Here is a 16531-nt window from a genome sequence, read left to right as displayed (position 1 = left end):
GTGTCACAATGTTGAGTACACAGTTCCAAATGTAAACTGATGGCAACACTATCTGAAGAATAGGATGCTGCTGTTGCATTGTGCAGCTACTCAACATCCCTCACCCCTACACACATAAACACGTTAATCCCTGAGCCCACATACCCTGCTGTGTTATCTGATTTGACAACCTGATCAGGTGGACCGTTGTCATCGTCAGCCTACATGAGCTGGGACTAAAAAAAGATACATATTTTTATTTATTTTCTAGGCAAGTCAGTTAAGAACAAATTTGTATTTACAATGACGGCCTAGGAACATTGGGTTAACTGCCTTGTTCAGGGGCAGAATCGAGAGATGTTTTACCTTGTCAGCTCCGGGTTCGATCTAACAACCTTTCAGTTACTGGCCCAACGCTCTAACCACTAAGCTACCTGCCGCCTCGATATAACAAGTGACTCGAGGTTTTGATTAGATACAATGTACATTCTAACTAACGTTACAGTCAATCACTCGCGCGAAACAGTTACAATTTCCAAGTCATTGCATTGGTATTTTGTAGCGAGATTGTAGGTAATGTAAACTCACCCCATTCCGTACAAATGTGCGTAACCGCGACATTCAAACGAGGCTACAAAGAAAACGAATGGGACTGTAGCGACTGTGTTGACTTCAAAATCGGGGGTGTGAACTAGGTTTCTATTCAAGCGTTGATCAACATGGTAATGGCTCTATAGTATTGGAGAAAAGTTGAAAAAAAACTGACCCTCCGTTACATCTTGACGTGTCATGTCCCAACGTACAGCACGCATAAAGCAACTATTTCTGTCTTACAATCTCTCTCCACCAGGTGTAGCACTTCTCTCATCGTTTAAAAACAAGAAATGGACAGTGGCGGGGGTAAGGGGGATACCTAGTCATTTTTTTTCGTCATCATTCTCAAAGCCGCTGTTAACTTCTAAGATAACTTTAGCACCGCCCTAAAAACCCGATTCAAATTCTACACAAACCTTCAAATAGGTATGTAATGACATTATATAAACTCTTTAGTGTTTTATTTACATTTTAGAGGCGATAAGGTGATAAGTTGGACAGATCGAGTGAAAAAAAGCAATTATCCCACACAACATCTGTCCTTCTCACTATCACGCATTAGTTTCGCTTCCCCACCCGCCATTTWWAAAAAGACCCGACGGAGCTCATTGCCTGCTTGAATTATGCAGAAACGGGCAGTGTTTAGGTCATGTAATTGATTTTGTTGGAAAGGGGAGAAATTGTGCTTTACAATGGTATTGACATTACAGTTGATCTGGAAGTATTACGTTTTTGGGGCGCTAAAATAAGGGCAATTGTACGGACCAAGGCGATGTACGAGTTTACGTTACTGTACCTACATTATGAAATAAACGAGTTGTGAAAGTTTCAATCTAGCGGACGTTAGTTACTACGCTTAACTTCGAAACACTGGGAACTATTTTAATGCAAACCTCATATCACACAATGCAAGTTGCCAGAAAACGTAATGCTAACGTTACATGTTAAGACTGTTGTCACTTTCCGCGGCTTAAATCTTTCTGTAACTTGGCTAACGTTAGCATCCTAGTTAGCTAGCTAGAAGAGAGGCAAGAGTTGGGGTTTGCAAACTAATTTAACTGTCATTATCAAAAACCACTAAAGCGAATGGTCCAACGTCTAACTGCTTTAAATAACGTACCTATTGGCCCCTCCTTATGTTTTGACGAACGTCTTCCATTCAAACCTTTTTCGAGGCTGCTGTTTCCTCCCTTCTTCCCCGACGCCATCTTCGCCCACTATTTCCGCACCGCCTTCTCAAATATTCTAGTCATACATGTAAAAAAGAGCCACACCCACAACCAAAACTGCAGCCAGTCAGCGCTGGTAATGCATTCCTTGAGCCTATTGACGTGCTCCAGTTCGACAAACGCCACCCCTCTTTGCTGCGTTGCAGTGTCTGAAGGCTTTCCCCAGATAATCATCTGTGGTAAACAAAGTACAGTACTGTCTGTCAGTAGGCTTCCCATCACAGGGAGGTAAACCTTAATGTAAAGACGGTTTAATAGCTGATCTACAAGCTACAACATCGTCAGTGGAGGCTGCTGAGGGGAGGACGGCTCATAATAACGGTTGGAATGGAGCAAATGGAATGGCATTAAACCATGTGTTTAATGTATATGATACCATTCCACTGATTCCGCTCCAGCCATTCCCACAAACTCGTCCTCCCCAATTAAGGTGCCACCAACCTCCTGTGCTAGAGACCTATCGCGAGCCTCTTGGTGTAATGGTAAGGTTGACAAAGATCCAGATTCAAGTCACAGTTGCGCTACCCCACAATTGTGTCAGAAATGGGATAACGCTTCCTAGACCCCATCAAGCAAGTCACATCGGTATGGGTGCGAGGGACATATGAAAAATACATACATTTCATGAAGCTAAAATGCTAAATATGTAAACATGAAAGCATACGGCAATCAGTTTTATAATTTTATTTACTAAGCACAATTCAGGCCTTGAATTATGGAGATTGGAGAGGGAAAAAAACATTTGGCCAATGCATACACAAAAGCATAGAAAATGCAAACATGCAGAAAAAAATCTATCTTATGAATATAAAGTGTCTAGGTATTGGCATTTGTAATGAAAGGCTAAATTGTAAGCAAAATTCCCTCTGACATTGTAGGTTACTGCCTTTTTGGTCCACTAAGAAATGAGATTCAAATATAGGCAAAGGCTGCAAGGAAAATGCAGGTCACCTCTATAAATTCAAACATAAGTAGGGGGGCAGTTTTGAAGAAAATTCGTATCAAAACCCCCACCACAACTCTGTTCTATCAAATTACTCTTCTCCCACCCTCTCTTCCTCCCCGCTCTCATTCAAGGCTTCTCCAGTTGGATTTCCTCCTCCATAATCATGTTTCCCACGTCTTGGTAGGGGCCCTGCACCAGAGAGCGCTGGATCTGATCATATGTGGAGCAGCATTCCTCCAGATTTAGACCCTGGATATGGATTGAGGTAAGGGAGTTATGACAGGTTGACTTCCTCTTCCCTTCTTCTGTAACTTGTTTGATTGACTGAAGAATGGTGAAAACAGTGACTATGACAGAAAGACAGAGAGAGGATCTCATTCAAGTCCCACCTCATAGATATTCTCCTCTTCCTTTTTGACCCTTTTCTTCTTCATTTGATTGAGTTTCTTCGTCTTGAAAAGGAGAGGAAGTGGATGACATCATGATATATCGTAAATCTCTTGGCCAATGGTYTGAAAAAGCCCATTGTCGTCATACAGTAAGATTACCATACATACTAGTCCTTCTGGTTAAAGCAGTTTTCAAATGACAAAATTCACTATTGCAATGAGAGCAAATTAGGAATATTAGATCTAGTAGCCTAGCATTAGCAGTAGAAAAGGTGGCCTGCTTGGCTCTCTGACCTTACAGAGCATCATGGTACCATGCAGAAGCACCGCCACCATCAGTAACATTCCCTCAGCAGTCAGGATGCTGTTCTTGGTGCTTTCACCGATGTCCAGAATCTTCACCATCGGCCCTGAGCAAGAAGAGAGGGGTCAGATAAAGGTCATCAGAGTAGAACTCACCTGCTGCTCTTTCATGGGAGAGATGCAGGCTAGATGTTCATGAAAGAGAGATAGTGGGGGGGTGGACAGAGTACCATGCATCAGATTGCAGCAAGACAGAGGAGAATAGTTTGAGATAAATTAGACAAACAGCCAGTGTATGTTTAGCGGTGCAATTATTTAAAAAAAACCAATGCTCCTTATGTCACACAATTTCCCAGGAAAAACTAGAACCATAGCATTTCTTTAACATTTCAACATTGGTCTTTTGAATTAAATCAGAGTGATTACTACACAATGTAGCCATTCACTGGTGGCTTAAGTCTGGGTGCTTTAGGTGGATTGCAATCTGGTCTGATCTGTGTGCACTACCGGGACCCAACTTTTAGGTGAGCAGGTTGTCATGAGACCATCACAGATGATTTACTGTGATCCACAGGGAACAGATACTGCCATTCATGGTGCATTCTATTGGACTGGGCAGTGGTTAACTGGATTTGTGGATTACAAAGCATTCTGCATTGCTTAGCTGGTTTGACCCCACCCCCCAGACACCCACATGTACATACACAGACACACACATAATAGAAATACTGTACAACAAAGTACTGAGAGTGCAGACCAGACTAAAGCTTTTGAGGGTTACACACACACAAGACCTTAAGGAAGGTGACATGGGTGCTTACTGTGAGGACTTCACACACACACACACACACACTCACTCACTCACTCACTGTAGACCTGCAGGAAGGTGCCGTGGGTGTACACAGAGTGCCGCAGGGCGCTATGGTTGAGAAAACACTGGTACAACCCTGAGTCGTTCAGACGGGCCTCCTTCAGGATGAGTGTGTGACACATGACCCCTGCCGCCGTCAGGTTCCCCTCATCCACTGTCACACGGTTGTCTCTCCGGTCCACTCCCTGCAGGGCGGACGTGCCGTTGACCGTCTGGATGCTGATGTACCAGGTGGTTTCCACGGCTCCCCTTGTGGCTGAGTAGCAGCAGCGCAGGTGGGCGGTGTGAGAGAGCTGCACCCTCAGAGAGGGCCTGTCTGGCTCCAGAGTAACCTGGATACGGCTGAGGTCACCGTGGACACCTGCTAGAAGGCAGAGCAGCAGGAGTAGGATGAGGTTGACCCATAAGACACTGATCAAAGGTCAGTTATTGACAGCATATCTGTCCAACTATTGGCCCAAGACACTGATGATAAAAAGAAACTGGAGCCTAAAAAGTAGAAGAACTCCATACAATCCAGAGTGCTGTAATATTATGTCTCTTAACATCTCTTGTTATTTAGAGATATAAGTGTAGGGTATAGATTCTAGTGTGGACTACAAGAAAAGGAGGACCGAGCACACCCCCATTCTCATCGACGGGGCTGTATTGGAGCAGGTTGAGAGCTTCAAGTTCCTTGGTGTCCACATCCCCAACAAACTAAGATGGTCCAAAAACACCAAGACAGTTGTGAAGAGGGCACAACAAAACCTAATTCCCCTCAGGAGACTGAAAAGATTTGGCATGGGTCCTCAGATCCTCAAAAAGGTTCTACAGCTGCACCATCGAGAGCATCCTGACTGGTTCCATCACTGCCTGGTATGGTAACTGCTCGGCCTCCGACTGCAAGGCACTACAGAGTGTAGTGTGTACGGCCCAGTACATCACTGGGGCCAAGCTTCCTGCCATCCAGGGCCTCTATAACAGGCAGTGTCAGAGGAAGGCCCTAAAGATTGTCAAAGACTCCAGCGATCCTAGTCATAGACTGTTCTCTCTGCTACAGCACGGCAAGCAGTATTGGAGCACTAAGTCTAGGTCCAAGAGGCTTCTAAACAGCTTCTACCCCCAAGCCATAAGACTACTGAACATCTAATCAAATGGCTACCCAGACAATTGCATTGCCCCCCCCCCCTTTCTACACTACTGCTACTCTGTTATTATCTATGCATAAGTCACTTGAATAACTCTACCTGCATGTATATAATACCTCAATTACCTCGACTAACCGGTGCCCCCGCACATTGACTCTGTACCGGTACCCCCTGTAAATACCCTCACTATTGTTATTTTACTGCTGCTCTTGAATTATTTGTTACTTTTATTTCTTATTTTTCTATAGGTATTTTTCTTAACCGCATTGTTGGTTAAGGGCATGTAAGTAAGCATTTCATTGTTGTAGTCCGTGCATGTGACAAATAAAATGTGATTTGATTGCACAACCATCTGCTCTGGTTGGAGATACGGTTCATTAGAGCAGAACAGATACATTACTCACAGCCAAATAATCTCATGTTCCAAGGGATAAAATGGGGGAAATTGTTTTAATGTTGCAATGCATGGTTTAAAGGGTTGAAATCTGTTCAAAGGATGTTGAACCTATTCATATTAATTCACTCAAACGCCATAGATTTATACTTCGGTCTCATCTTCATCCTCCACCTGTAATTAACTTCTCAAATAAAGGTGAATATGCACTAAAAGACTAACTACCCTGCATTGTTTATCAGCATATCCTATCAGCCCCTTACTCACCAGCCCAGAAGCAGAGGAACAAGAATGTCACGGCCACCATCTTCTTCACTGTTTTATATTGGTTGCCAGTCGTTGCAGAAAATAAAAGGCCTTTTATAAAAAAGTATTTTGGTCCAATGTTATTTTGAGTGTTGTGCCTTTCAACACAGCTATACACTTCTACCCAGTTGTCTTGTGAATAAACCTTCCTTCCTCTTTCGTTGGTCTCTCGGTGTCAGGATYTATGCTTGAGTGACTGCAGTGTTCTAGAACTCAAAACAGTAAAAGACCKKAAAAAWMRMYMTTTTRRWRCKRRWWTTAWTWWWWWWKAYWYYAWWARWARAAWAAAAKAAKSMWKCRRKWTTRRTRRMWAYMWWWKKAWTWWAAAKRRRTWKSKKAWMYAAWRKAAYSCKAAAWWKKKKYMWWWYYWRRTMSKWWWTRKWTTTSTTTWTAMAMATARARYTGMSGSYMYWKRYTGRGKSASASKKSASKCRKTWRTKTARAKAYKGCTGGCTAGCTGGAGCAAACATGGCGCTGGTCAAACCTTGTAGTCGCTGAGGTGAACACACACAATACACTTTGTAACATACATACCCCTGAGATAGCATAGTTACAGGGGACACTGCAGGATTTATACAGCCACCCTACAGTCAATCCCCCACAAACCACCTATCTGAAACCTTGGATTACCTAGAATTAAGGCCAGGGAGGTTTCCAGACCATGTGACCTGACTAGGAAAACCTCCTGGCCCAACCTAGAATGCATGTTGCTTTAGAGATTGCAAGAAAGGCATTTCACTGTAATTGTACATTAAACTGGAGACTTGATGTTGGTCACCCAACTCTTTCTACGTTCATTTCATGGTTCTTCTACCTTAACAGCCAAACATCTCCCCAACCAACAGTGTTTGTTTACTAGAGAGCCCTTTGGGAAAAAGCTTGATCGTCAGAACAAGGCACCCTTCTCTATAAAAACATATAAAACTAGACCACTATGTATTTGTAAATAGGATACATGAGGGGAAGCAAAGGGAAGAAAGAGAGAGAAAGAGAGAGGATTGTAAGCACACGTTTGCCAGGTAGTCTTGAGACTACAGTGGCGGTGGAGGTATTAACCTAAGCTGGTATAACAGGATTTAACCTGCTCATTACTGTGCTTCAATGGTGAAAAAGCCCAAGTTAGAGATAATCTCTTTAACCTCATCTTGTTGCCATCTAGTATTGTATAATACAAGTGAGCTGTCTCACATATGGGGTCTCTGAGCAAACAAAAGCTATCCAAGTCTCTTCCTCTCATTGTTGCCAATTGCATAGTACATAATTACTAAAGTTCCTCTCAACAAAACATCACCAACAAAAACAAAACCTCCCGACCCGTTGAAGCAAATGAAATAAAATACACCGCAACGTACAGTTAAATTGTGAGATAAGAAAAGGTGATGAGAGTAGTAAGGAAGTAAGGACTACATTTCTACGACTTCTAGAAGGAAGACAGGATGAAGGAGAGATGGAGACTATTATTGTGGACTTGGTGATGGAGAGGGGAAGACGAGAAAATAAAGGGGTGAAGGTGAAAGAAAAAAAGGCAATGAAGTTTCAACACAACCTGTAACTCCGCCCTCTGATTCTTAGAGTAACTATCAATAACATTTGCATAATTACATATTTGGGGGAGGGTGTAAGGGAGCGGTTGCTATGGCCACAACGAGAATGCATAATTCAAAAGTGATCGTGAAAGATAACTGTCATTACAGCACTGGTGAGAGTGACGACTAGTCGCGCCTGCAATTCCTGCATCCAAACTCCCCAGACCCGTTTCTCTTCATTCCAGAAGTGGTCTATAGAAACAGTAGCATAATCCAGTAATGATGGGTCTCATCTCAGTACCCTTCTGTATCTTACTGTACTGTAACGTCATCCCATGCTGTCCCTAAACGTGGTCCAGTCAATATCAAAGTGACGCTWGGTGAGTCATGTCRATAACAATACAGTGCAGCCCTGCTCACACATGGTAGTAATGAAGAGAGGATTTGAATGGCAGTGTGATTGTGAAGTGTCCAGTTKAATRTTGTTCATTAGTCTGGGGCAGCAGCATGGATGGATGTATCACAARACAGTCTTCATACAAGTTTAGATATCATTATCTCCCTCTATGCAGGCCCTCTATGTTCCTACCCACTGTGTTGTTTTCTCTACATGTGACGCTGGAGTTTGGATGGAGGAGAAGCAGAGAGCCAAGGCTGCTGTAGGCATCACTCTCCAATCAGCATAAAGTGACTTTCTSCTATAGTAATAAGCAGTGAGACAATATAAACAGCTCATATGAGGATCTACAGGTACATGGGTGTCTCTTTGGTCCTGTTTCCCAGTCAACAGTTTAATGCCACTACTCTAAATCATCAAAATAATAACAATAATTACAATCAACTCCTGAAGAAAAATATGCACAAAAATGGTATTGCTACCATTAAAGAATATAACCTTTGTATCGGACAAAAAAACTTATCATACAGCATATAATACTATATGTCTCCCTCCTTTCTTTATGGAGAAGCTAATAGCCCTATAGTCAGGAAGTCGACTCCAGTCACATCACACACGTGATGACCGTGCTCCTGTGTGACCATTGTTACTGCACTGGGCTCCCACGCAATGTGAGTATCAGAGCATGTATGGGTCTGACTGACTGTGTCTATAACCGATTCTTTATTTTATTATATAGATTTCTTTAACCTCTTTTTCTCCCCAATTTCGTGGTATCCAATTGGTAGTTACAGTCTTGTCTCATCGCTGCAACTCCCGTATGGACTCGGGAGAGGTGAAGGTCGAGAGCCGTGTTTCCTCCGAAACACAACCCAGCCAAGGCTCACTGCTTCTTGACACAATGCCCATTTAACCCAGAAGCCAGCCGCACCAATGTGTCAGAGGAAACACTGTACACCCAGCGACCGTGTCAGCGTGCATTGTGCCCGGCCCGCCTCAGGAGACGCTAGTGCGTGATGGGACAAGGACATCGATGCCAGCCAAACCCTCCCCGAACGACGCTGGGCCAAACCCGAATGACGCTGGGACAATTGTACGCCGCCCCATGGGTTTCCCTGTCGCTGCCGGCTGCGACAGAACCTGGACTRGAACCKAGAATCTCTYGTGGCACAGCTAGCACTGCGATGCAGTGCCTTAGACCACTGCACCACTCGGGAGGCCCCTATAACCGATTCCACAGCACATTGAACACTGAACTTCAAGTCTTCTCTCTACATCTACCTCCATCACCATCTAATACACTACTAATCAAGTTGGTCTTCCAAGGAAAAACCCTTTGCCTCCTCTCCTCCCTTACTCCTCTCTCTTCCTTGCTGTATCCCTCCATCTATAATCTACATCCTACTTCAGTCATAAAAATGGTCCTCCTCTCCTTACATCTCTGTCCATCCCACTATCGCCCGGCCCAGCACAGTAGCAGGGTCCAAAGGAGAGGCAGCTGAAGTCAAAAGCCGTACACACACCGTCTATATCCCTAACAACATGATCAATTCCAATACTACTGGATGAATGTTTGGGCCATAATTACAGTTCTAACAGAACTAATTACAGTAACTCCAGAAGGCCATTTTGCTTCTACAACACTGTAACACACAAACACACACACGCAGATCTTCTCAACAATTGGGGTAAAATGTAAAAATGTATGCATGCATGACTAAGTCGCTTAGGATAAAAGCATCTGCTAAATGGCATATATTATATAATATAATAATAATAGTAATAAATATTAGCAAATTCAATGTTGGGAATTCAGTGTGGGTGGTCACTTGAATTGGATTATACTAACTTAAAAGTGCATCTCTGCTGTACTTTGGCATGTACTGGATATAGAGGCCTACTAAATGTTCAGTAAAATGTCTAGGTTTGGAAAGTTTCCCAAAAATCCCAGGTATTTCAGAAAACCTCAGTTGAACGACTCCCAGAATTCCTCCTTATTCCCTCCTGAATCTTCCTACCAGGATTTGGGGAAAACCTGTGAATTTTGGTTACCAGAATTTCACAACTCTGAGCATGTTCCTGTCTGGTTCTACAGCTCTACATCGCCCTCTATAGGGCTGACACTAGTATCTCTCTCTACATGCATACATGGGGGTTTATTATACAGTCCAAACCCCTACAGTTGGCAATGATAGATATATTTATTGAACATGCACTGGGGGAAGTATCTGGAAGTATCTGTTGTGTTGTGCCCCGCCTGTGTGTGTGTGTGTGTGTGTGTGTGTTGTGTGTGTGTGTGTGTGTGTGTGTGTAGTGTGTGGTGTTGCCAGAAGCTCACATCAAGTACCCAGGTAGCATCCTCTCTCACAGCAAAACTACTGCTCCAATCTTTTGGCACCTGTTTGCAAAACTCATCTCTCACATGCTCACGCCACTTGTACATACGAGCATGGTCTCACAAACACGCACAAACACACACACCCCACATTGCATTTTACTTGACTTACGTTTGGTAAAGCCCGTGCTCCTCCGGCCGGGGGCGCCTAGCAAGAGCCCTCACGTTTGACTGCGAAACCCCTTGAAATGTTTAAACAAGGGGCTCAGGCAATGGCAGTGCGAGCACAGAGAGCTGTTAGTAAATAGGAAATTCCAGGACGCATTTTCAATCAATCTCCAAAAAGGCAAACTCGAAGGCACTCCATCCAGCACTTACAGTGATTCTGAGGGAAGACATAGAGATGACCAAGGTTAAAGGAAAGAGTTGGTGAGATTAGAGAAACGACAACATATCCTTGACACAATCTCTAGTATTAATACCATGGCATTGCAGAGCCTGAGGTAGAAGTTGACCTTTAACCACAGACCTTACAATCAGATTACTCTAACCCCAACCCTTAACTAGAGGGAGAATAAAAAAGATCTGGACCTGTATCAGTGTTACAAGAAAAACTCCCTCCACAAGACCATCAGTATAAAGGGTTGAATATTGAAGGGTTCACCTGGTGTCCTGAAGGTGGCGCTGTGTGTTTCACTAGAAGTTGCCCCCCTCCAGGAGAGACTTGACAGGGCTGGTGCAGCCCGGTGGTGCTCCTCCTCAACACTCTGATGGAGAGATCAACAATTGAAATGCTGAATCACACACACACCTTCACCCTCCGTTTCCTCCATCCCTTCCTTTCATTTAATCTTCTTTCCCTTTGTGGGTGCTCCCTGTCGACATCACACAGCTTAGCTGCCAGACAAAAGGCCATTGTCCCAGCAACTCCAATTTTTCACATAGCCATGTCAGTGACAATAGCAGCAGAGCAGCACAAGGCCCTGGTGGAAGTGATTTTCTCTAGCTATTCTCTTCTATTGCTGCTGTTTGTCCCATCTGGTCCTCCTTGGCTACACTTCCTTTTATGCTTCAGTCATCCTTTGCAACTCCGTTACTCAATCCTCTACAACTCTCTATCTGCCAACCCTTCCCTCGTTCTACTCACCTGCAGTCTCTTCAGCTTGTACCTCGAGGACTCTTGGCAGTTTCCGGCGCACCTTCCTCCATCCTCTCCTGGGACAGAACCAAGCAGGAACGACTGATCCCTCCCTCTCCGTCTATTTCTTCATCCCTCACCCTCTCCTCCTCCCTCCTCCTCCCCTTGCAGTACCTTTGGTCTCCTGCTCCCTGGCCCCCCCTTCCATATCTGCTTCATCAGGCTGTTGAGTATCTTGATAGCTGATGCTGCCAACCACATAGTCTCTTGAGGGACAGTGACTGTGGGAGGAGACAGGAAGAGTGATGTATGACATGACCACGTAAGAGGAACATCAGTTGGCAAAAATGGTAACCGCTCTGGACCAATTTCAAATAAAACCCACAAACAGCCGTTCGTTTTAACGCGCTATTGGCCACTTTCACCTGATCGCTGTGCCAATCAAGTCGAAGCCTTTGTCCGAGAGGTAATCAAAATCAGAGAATGACGAGAGTCCACAGACTTCATCTCATCAGTCAGGCTGTTCTTATCTCGTTCTAGACACAGGGAACAGCTCTTGGTATGTAATGCAGTAACAGGTAAAGAACACAGGAACAGTCTTGGCACAGTAACAGTAAACCACCAGGAACAGTCGTTGCAGTATAACAAGTAAAGCCACAGGGAACAGTCTTGGCAGTAACAGTAAAGACCACAGGAAAACAGATCTTGGCAGTACCAGTAAGACACAGGAACAGTCTTGGCAGCTAACAGTAAAGGACACAGGAACAGTCTTGGTCACGTAACAGCTAAAGAAACACAGGAACAGTCTTTGCAGTAAACAGTAAAGACACAGAAACAGTCTTGGCCAGTAACAGTAAAGGAACACAGATAACAGTCTTGGTAGGTAACAGTAAAGACACCAGAACAGTCTTGGGTAGGTCATGCAGTAACAGTAAAGACACCAGTAACAGTTCTGGTAGTAATTGCAGTAACAGTAAAAGGACACCCAGTAACCAGTCTTGGTAGTAATGCAAGTAACAGTAAACAACACAGGAACAGTCTTGCGTAGCTAATGCAGTAACAAGTAAGAAACAACAGGAACCAGTCTTGGGTAGTAATGCGTAGTAACAGTAAGCACCAGTAACAGTCGTTTGGGTTAGTAATGCCAGTAACAGTAAAAACACAGGAACAGTCTTGGTAGTAATGCCAGAACAGTAACAACACAGGGAACATCTTGGTAGTAAGTTGCAGTAACAGTAACAAACCACAGAAAGGCAGTCTTGGTAGTAATTGCAGTAAAAAAAACACAGGAACAGTCTTGGTTAGTAATGCAGTAACAGTAAAAACACCAGAACAGTCTTGCGTAGTAATGCAGTAAACAGTAACAACACAGGAACAGGTCTTGGTAGTAATCGCGAGTAACAGTAAAAACTAAATACACATCAGTAAACACCATAACAATGACATTATCAACATCTAGAAGCTCAATGGCTTAAAGAGGTGCTTTGTTGTCATGTTCTCACCAATGGCTGTTTTTCAACAAAGACTCCTCCATTTTCAGTGGCGGCTGAAGAGGGGGTTGAGGAAACCTGAAAGAAAGAGAAAAGCGAGAAAGAAATGTTGATCGGCGGCAGGTAGGCTAGCGGTTAAGAGCGCTGGGCCAGTAAACTGAAAAGGTCGCTGTTGATCCTTCACGCGACTACGTTAAAAATCTGTCGATGTATCCTAGCAAGCGCTGTAAACCCTAATTCTCCTTTAAGTCACTCTGGATGGTAAGAGCGTTCTTGCTAAATTGACTAAAATGTGAAATGTGATCAGTGCTCAAGAGGACCTGGCTTATAACAGTGCACACTCAGAGCTGTGTTGACTCACGTGGTGGGCTGTATGGGGTGGTCCCTCTCCAGTTAAAGATGCTGTTTCCTCTTCTTGAGGTCAGATGGAGGTCCTGTCTTGCTTAAGCTCATCTTTACTGCCATCTTTGATCACAAAATCTGTCACTCACACACAAGCCACATCATCACTACACTTGGTGCTTCGTCGTTATCTTCATATCTTCCACCTCTTCCTCCTTCCCCTCCCATAAAAATCCTTCTCCCACACTCACTTCTCCCTCTCCCCTCGCAATCCCCGTTCTCTCCTCCTCTCCTCTCCCCTTCCCAAACCCTTCTCTCCACACTCACTCCTCCTTCTCCCACAGATTTGAGCCACCACGTTCGTACGATGCTGAGACCCCGCTGTCCAGGTGAAGATTCACGTAAGAAGGCCTTACGGTCGTCTGACAGAGGGACGCTCACAAAGAAGAGAGGGGGAATGAGCTGACATATTCCTGCAAGGATTGTTTGTGTGTGTGTGTGTGTGTGTGTGTGGTAGTGTAGTGCAGTGCTTGTGTGTGTGTGTGCTGTGTGTGTGTGTGTGTGTGGTGTGTGTGATGCATAGCTCCATGGTTGATGGTGTTGTCGTTTTCTTGACATACCACAATATCGGCAGGTGTCTGTTGTGTGGGGAGCGCCGGGGAGACAGATGCTCTTTTGGAAGTGGTTGCTGCTTATTGACTCTCTTACATGGGGATCAAGACCCTGTGCCTGTCAAGTTTTGAAATACCAGGCCTCTTGTTACTGCAATGTCATGCCTGAACAGCCTTTCGGCCCGGCTGTACATAGGCTGACAGTGCTACTGGCCATTTCAGATTGCAGACTGCATACCGGGATCTTAAAGGGCAAAGACAGCTAGCAAGGTCCGGGTACTGCTCTTTGCTTCTTTGTCATGGACAGGCCTAGTTGTTGGAGAAGGTGCCTTTGACACTACGTTGTGTCCCATGTTAGTCTGGGTGAACCTTTTGAAATGTTTGAATCGTTCGGGGACTGTAATGTGATTTGTGCCATTCAAAGTGAAGTATTTAAAGCATGTGCGCTGTTCTCACTGTGGCCACCTCTTCGGAGAAGCAGAGTCTAGTTTGATGATAGGGCTGAGCATCTGCTTGCCCTTCCTGAACAGCGATGTTACGCTTACTCTGACACTTCAACACCATCTTATCATCTCTGCTTCTGTAACAGCACCAACAGGATCCCCAGCAACACACACTGGCACTTCTGATGAGGGGGGCACAGGAACAGGGAGGAGAGGAGAGGAGGAGAGTGGGGCAGGAAGTGAACAGCAGAAGAACAACAGCTTGGGTTTGTGTTAAAATGAATCAGACATGATACATAAAACAAACTAAATGTTTGTAGAGTTGATAGTGCACCTAATGTTTTCTGCCTTGGTCACTCTCCAGGGTCAGCAGAGCCCCTATAGATCATCCTTCTCTGGGCCAGTCAATCCAGGACTGAGAGAGAAGAGAACAATAGAGGACTGATAAAGAATGAGAGAACACTGACAAAACTGTAGAAAGGATAGGCATGAGAGCACTGGACCACACTACAAAGAAGCCCTCACTGATTGGTCAGTCACCTTGTACTCCAGATACAGCTCGTTACTGGGTTTGAGTCCTGAGGTGCTCCAGCCTGCGGCTGGTAGTCTTCAGGGTCTGGAGGGAGAGACGGGAGAAATCCAATTTATACTTTACCTCAGACACTGTATTGTTGTAGTAGTTAGTTGTCATGTGTGTGTTCTCAACCAGCAGGTTCTCCATCGGTGACCTTCCTACGTTGACGTGGTTGAGGATCTCCTACGCCAGTCACGTCCCTTGACACTCTGCTGAAGCTACATGTCTCATCTATCTGTCCATAACTCCGGCCTGTACACCTCTACGAAGGGAAATACACACAACACGTCACAACACACACCACTCTCTGATTTCATGGCTGAATGAGAACGGGATAAGAGCATTAGCACTAGTAACCTGGCCTAAGCTCAGGCTTGGCGCATGTTTTTCCTCGCTCCAGCACGTACCGGGGACTGTCGGTATTTGGTGAGCCTCTGCATCTCAGGTGGGAGATGAGTCCCTTCAGCTGCAGCCACGACACTGAGGCCTACTCTCTGCCCATGTTCTCGCGCATGCTAATTGAAGGAGTTTAAACCGAGGGTCACTCCTATCTTCATCTGTTCTCATCTTACCCATCTGTCTTTCCAGGGCCTACATCCTGCGAGTCTGGTAAAGTGTGACTACAGAAAACATTAGACCTCCAACTAAGCTTGCTTGAAAACCACTCACCCCTCCGTCCCTCCTAAACGTAACTACAGACGACGAGAGAATGTGAGAAGAGGAAAGGGCGGAGCATCTTAACAAGCCCTCTCCTTTCAGGTGATCCAATTCATCCCACTAAGTGATCTTCACTCTGCGATGTATTAACTAGTGGACGATGAAGCGCGGGTCGTTAAGATTGACTGTCACATCCGATACCAGGGTGCAGAGTCCGCGCCGCAGACGAATAGAGCTGCAGGAGCAAGTGAGGCGCACGAGACAGGTGACAGGTGACTTAGAGGCGAAAACCGGGTGACATATCCGATGAATCTCACCTTACCCTGTTTGAGCTAACGCTGCGCGGTTCCTCCGATGCCACTTTGACGATGAAAATTTGTGCTGCGCAGCTTTCTTCAGGTGCTCATAGACACAAGCATCTGCACAGAAACACAGGGCAGCACAGGCGGCTTGCCGACATGGGGTAGACTTCATGGTTTGGGTTTTATGGTCAGACAGAGATGAGCGACTCCCTCCACTCATCGCTTACAACACGTCTGTGGTCCGGCCTATCCTCACTGCGCGTCGTGTTAGGACAGGATCGTGACCAACACTCAGTACCACTGGAGTCTGTACTACACACTTTACTAGTGACGTGAGGCGAAAAAAGATCATCAAAACATTTAAATCATTCAGGATATCATTTTGGAAGACATATGCCCCCCGCCGGAATTATCATTCTTGCACTATCGCAATATGTACTTCGGGCCACGCAGGTAGTTGCACCACCTAAAATGTGTCCCTCTAAACTATATATTATGCATTTCCCAATCAGCGTGTAGCGTCGTTCTCCCTCCCAATGCTTCTTTAATATGTTAAGAGGTTACTATAAACAGTC

The 16531-nt window shown here is 44.9% G+C and overlaps 2 protein-coding genes across 4 annotated transcripts in view; both read right to left on the bottom strand.

The window, feature by feature from the left end:
• lipeb (lipase, hormone-sensitive b) overlaps positions 1-1787 on the bottom strand; it is a 44481-nt gene extending 42694 nt beyond the window's left edge. Inside the window, exon 1 of the mRNA XM_070437480.1 lies at positions 1694-1787. Coding sequence (XP_070293581.1) covers positions 1694-1781 — 88 coding nt within the window. The 5' untranslated portion in view covers positions 1782-1787. The remainder of the gene's footprint in view (positions 1-1693) is intronic.
• A 684-nt stretch (positions 1788-2471) lies between these two features.
• On the bottom strand, positions 2472-6327 carry LOC111958719 (B-cell antigen receptor complex-associated protein alpha chain-like). Of its 3 annotated transcripts, none has more exons than XM_023979964.2 (5): positions 6103-6327; positions 4310-4675; positions 3437-3547; positions 3138-3200; positions 2472-2997 (listed from the first exon to the last, which is right to left on the bottom strand). In XM_023979964.2, exons 1-4 carry the CDS (start codon positions 6140-6142, stop codon positions 3139-3141), a joined length of 579 nt encoding a protein of 192 aa, XP_023835732.1. In that variant the 5' UTR covers positions 6143-6327; the 3' UTR covers positions 2472-2997; position 3138. The 3 variants fall into 3 exon arrangements, with proteins under 3 accessions (XP_023835732.1, XP_023835731.1, XP_023835730.1); XM_023979963.2 differs by having other exon boundaries at positions 3432-3547; positions 4310-4672; positions 6103-6325; XM_023979962.2 differs by having other exon boundaries at positions 3432-3547; positions 6103-6323.
• Between the last annotated feature and the right edge of the window lie 10204 nt (positions 6328-16531).

The sequence above is a fragment of the Salvelinus sp. IW2-2015 genome, linkage group LG35, assembly GCF_002910315.2.
Source record: "Salvelinus sp. IW2-2015 linkage group LG35, ASM291031v2, whole genome shotgun sequence".
NCBI classification, from domain to species: Eukaryota; Metazoa; Chordata; class Actinopteri; order Salmoniformes; family Salmonidae; genus Salvelinus; species Salvelinus sp. IW2-2015.
Note: the sequence above shows the minus strand (reverse complement) of the source record. Positions and strands in the feature narration are given on the sequence as shown.

Coding starts and splice junctions, on each gene's coding strand:
- LOC111958719 (XM_023979962.2), bottom strand. CDS start 6,142: ATGGTGGCCGTGACATTCTTGTTCCTCTGCTTCTGGGCTG. Junction 3,548..4,309: donor CACCTTCCTGCAGGTCTACA/GTGAGTGAGTGA, acceptor CTTCTTGCTCAG/GGCCGATGGTGAAGATTCTG. Junction 2,998..3,137: donor AAGAGGAGAATATCTATGAG/GTGGGACTTGAA, acceptor ATCCATATCCAG/GGTCTAAATCTGGAGGAATG.